The following is a 4253-nucleotide window of genomic DNA, read 5'->3' on the forward strand; positions in this document are numbered from 1 at the left end:
GGGAAAAAAAAATCTAAGGTTACTGACAACAGATGTTTAAATTTTAAGTCTTGTAATGTATTACCTACTGAAAAGACGTTTAGAAAATTCCATTTTGTGGCACAGCACCAGTGGAAAACTATATAGTTTTTTTTAATTAAAAAGAAATGCCGTATAACCCAGTAATTCCACATCTGGGTGTATACCCACAACATGAGAAAACATAAATTGACACACATTTGTATATCCATGTTCATAGCATCATTCACAATAGACAAAAGGTGGAGGACACCAAGTATCCATAGACAAATGAATGGATAAAAATATAGTATATATATGTAGTAGAATATTTTTAACATTAAAAGGAAATAAACTTTTGACACATGCTACAATATACATTAAGAAATGTTAGCTGGGCGTGGTGGCGCACGCCTGCAACACCAGCACTCAGGAGACTGAGGCAGGAGGATCACTGTGAGTTCGAGACCAGCATGGGCTACACAGCGAGTTCCAGGTCAGTCTCACTACACAGTGAGACCCTGTCTCAAAAAACAAAAACAAAGCAACAACAAAAAAGAAATGTTGACTCATGCTAGAATATAGATTAACCTTGAAGATGTTATGCTAAGTGAAATAAGAGAATTGAAAAGAGGGCTGGGCTTGTTAGAACAAACAAACCTGTAATCCCATCACGCAGGAAATTGAAGCAGGAAGATAGCCACAAGTTCGAGGTCAGCCAGCGCTATTATTGAGTTCAAGCCTGATCTACATGGTGATACACTGTCTCAAAAAGTGAGAGGGAGAAAAGGAGAGTTAAAAAGAATAAACACAGTATTAGCCCGGTATAGGGGCCCAGGACTGTTGAGGAAGAAGAACCTGGAGTTGGACAATGGTCTGAGCAATTTAGCAGGTCTTGTCTCAAAAAAGGGCGAGGAGGTCAGGGATGAGCTTAGTGATTCCACCCGGCTAGAAATGTAGCTCAGCGAGAAGTCCCTGAGCTCAGCCTCCAGTACCACAAAGAACATAAAATGAAGACAAAGAAGAGTATTACTCTTTCTAGGGAAATCAGAACATTGTCAGAACATTGAAAGAATTATGATTGCTGAGGCCTAGGGAAAGTGGGGAATAGCAAATACACGCAAATTCAGACAAAAAAAACAAAAAACAAAAAAACCCCAAACCTGGGTATGGATGATGGTGGTGGTGACTGGGTAGCAATATGAATATATTTAATGCTACATAATTTTTCAATTTAAAATAAGAGCTGAGGGAGTAATGAGTGGTAGATTGACTGCTTACTCCGCATGTAAAAGGCCTTGGTTTGCCCCCCACCAAAAAAAAAAAAAAAAAAAGAGGGGAGTTAAAATAGTCAATTTTTGATGCATATTTACAACAAAACATTCATCTTTCCATAACAGAATTTATGAAATGTCCATGTGACCACTGCTTATATCAACTTGCACAGTCTTTCTTTCTTTGTTTTATTTTGTTTTTTCCCAATCAGTGTATTAAAGTACACAAAACACGATCGCCCAACGTGGGGCTCGAACCCACGACCTTGAGATTAAGAGTCTCATGCTCTACCGACTGAGCTAGCCGGGCAACTGTTAGATATGTTTTACTAAGATTTCTCTCAAGATTACTTTTGGGCTGTTATCCAGTTTTGAAATTCTGTTTAATTCAAATCTAACAGATTAAAGTGCCTTAGTAAACTAGAAAATTCTGACTCTGCCGTCAGTGCCAGACAGCACCTCCCACGTTCTCCTTTTTCTGTTTATTCTTTTCTGCCAATGACCCGGTCTTTTCCCCTCTGCAGTGAAGTTTCTGCAGCTGGAAAAGCAGACACACATGCATCAGGATGTCAGTGGAACGCTCCTGCCTTTTGGATTTTTGATCAAAAGAGCAAATAGTAACTGGGGCTTGGAGGAAAGATGAGAGCTCCCGAGCACCCTTTCTAACCTGCGCAGTCCGCTTTTCGATGTTTTCTCAAGCACTCGACTGATACCGTAGAGTTCCAAACCCGGAAGACAAAGTAACAAAAGTGAAAAGCTCAAAATCTAAGTGGAGATGCCGGGGATCGAACCCGGGGCCTCATACATGCAAAGCATGCGCTCTACCACTGAGCTACATCCCCGCACGGTAAAGGGTGTTCTCTCACTCTCTTCTTAAGCTTTACTTGGCGCAGGGAGGGAGGATGGTGTCAGATCAGTCCGCAGACCAGTGAGGCCCGAATAAGAACCCGGAAACGGCTGTGGCAAAAGGATAGGAAATGTTCAAGCATCATGTCCAAAGTGAACTGTACCCCACGAAAGGGAAGTAAGATAGACTGTACAGTATGCTGCAGGTTTTTTTTGTTTGTTTGTTTTGGTTTTTTTTGTTTTGTACCAGGGATCAAACTCGGCACCTTCTGCTTGCTAGGCAAACTGAGCAGGACTACTGAGCCAAATCCCTGGCCCTTGTTTAATTTTTTAAAAAGTGTTGTAAAACATAGAATATTTAAATGCATGAATCCAAAATAATAAAAATAATTACTGGAGATGGAGAGAGAATGCGGGGCACAGGTGTTGAGGAAACGTTCCACTATTTAGCTTCTGAATTTTGAACTACGTTTAATCTCTCCAATCCAAGAAAGTGTTTATGGAATGTACTAACAACTGCTCTGGAAACCGAGAGTTTAGCTGTGAACAAACAACACAATCTATCCTCCTTAGACTCACGCTCTAGAAGAGATAGAGTGCTGGAAAAGAAGCCAACAGTGAGGAAGGGAGCTCGTGGAGTTTTCTCATTTTGTTTTGTTTGTTTGTTTGTTTGTTGATTTTTTGGAATAGGGTCTCACTATGTTCAGGCTGGCTTTGAACTTGCAGTAATCCTCCTGCCGTAGCCTCTCAAGTATTGGGATTGCAGGAGTGTGCCGTCATGCTTGGCAGGGAACTTGTTAATAGATGCTTTTTCTTTAATTTTAACTTTTATTAGTACATGTCTTCAGACAATGATTACATTCATTGTGGGGGTTGGTACATAAGCAATGTGTGGTCAAGGTAGGCTTCACAGACGACGTGACACTGAAAAAATTTGCAAACAAGTAGAAAATGAACTGTGCAGGTACCTGGGAGAAAATAGGACAATAGCAACAACCAGTGCAAAGGCCATGAGGTAGGAGTATTTGATGTAGTGTAGGCATATCAAGGAGGTCCAGGTGGCTGGGAAGGAATTAACACCAGAGAGAAAGAAGAGTGAAAACAGAGACGTGGAGATGTGAGAGTTAGGGACAGAAAACGTAAGGAACCCTTAGTTTATTGTAAGGACTATGACTTTTACTGCTGTGGAGTTATCAGCCAGGGGAGGGTCTTTTAAGCCAAGAAAGTAGAGGATATAACAAAAGAGTAAGGGTAGACAGAGGCCCAAGGGCCTCTGAATAAAGGCAGGGAGAAGAAAAGAAAACCACATTGAGGCTAAGAAGAAAGGAGGCCATAGGCATGAGGGAAAAATCAGAAGAAAGCAGTGTCCTAGAAGGTGCTGAGAAGGTGTCAGAAAAGAGGGAGCCTCAGAGGGCAAGCCAGGTGAGGCCTGAACCTTTCGATTAGAATCGCAGCGGTCTCTAAGGAAAGGAGAGAAAGCTCGACTAGAAAGACTGTCAGCGGGAGTAAATACCAGAGGGTATGGACAGGGGCTGTGGAAACTAGCTAGAGGCAAAAGAAAGAGCTGGGTTGGAAAGCGAAGAATATTACTGAATAAAGTGAGAAAATTGAGTGCAATACTTCTTCAAAAATCAAGCAAAGAAAAAAGAGGAGAACAGCTGTAGGAAAATAGTTACAGAGGTGGAAACAAGGCCACGTTTGGGGTCAGGGTTGGATTACAGACCCTAAGTTTAGCTCGGCACAGGGTAGAGCACAGGAACCTGACACTGCGGCCCAGGCGCCAGGCCCTTGCCCGACAGGGCCAGGGCGGCCTTGGTAGGCACTTGGGGGTGGCGCCAGGCTGTGCCTCGGCGCCCACCTGTCGCGGCCCTTTTCCCGCTGCTGACCAGGTCAGACTGGGGATCCCCAGCGGGGCTGAGGGGGACGGAATACAGAGGGAGACAGCCAGCCGAGGTGCTGATGAGGGAACCCCAAGTGGAGGCGTGGGGGCGCTGTCCTGAGTTTGAATAGGCGTCTGGGCTAGGCCAGCCCTCTCTCCTAGCCCTTTCCTCGCAGCGCCCCTCTCGGCCTTCCCAGGCCAGCCCCTCCCTCCCTCCCTCTGCCGGTGGCGTTCGGATCCCTGCCCCGGCAGCCCGG

General features: G+C 44.2%; 1 protein-coding gene and 2 non-coding genes across 3 annotated transcripts in view; 1 reads left to right on the plus strand and 2 right to left on the minus strand.

The window, feature by feature from the left end:
* Positions 1-1508: 1508 nt before the first annotated feature.
* Trnak-cuu lies at positions 1509-1581 on the minus strand. Its single transcript has one exon. It is a non-coding gene; the product is annotated as a tRNA-Lys (tRNA).
* A 460-nt stretch (positions 1582-2041) lies between these two features.
* On the minus strand, positions 2042-2113 carry Trnaa-ugc. Its single transcript has one exon. It is a non-coding gene; the product is annotated as a tRNA-Ala (tRNA).
* A 1342-nt stretch (positions 2114-3455) lies between these two features.
* Trim7 (tripartite motif containing 7) overlaps positions 3456-4253 on the plus strand; it is a 13702-nt gene continuing 12904 nt past the window's right edge. The window contains exon 1 of the mRNA XM_010610526.2: positions 3456-3539. Coding sequence (XP_010608828.1) covers positions 3456-3539 — 84 coding nt within the window. The remainder of the gene's footprint in view (positions 3540-4253) is intronic.

The sequence above is a fragment of the Fukomys damarensis genome, unplaced genomic scaffold (genome assembly GCF_012274545.1).
Source record: "Fukomys damarensis isolate Sample0158 unplaced genomic scaffold, DMR_v1.0_HiC HiC_scaffold_31, whole genome shotgun sequence".
Taxonomy (NCBI): Eukaryota; Metazoa; Chordata; class Mammalia; order Rodentia; family Bathyergidae; genus Fukomys; species Fukomys damarensis.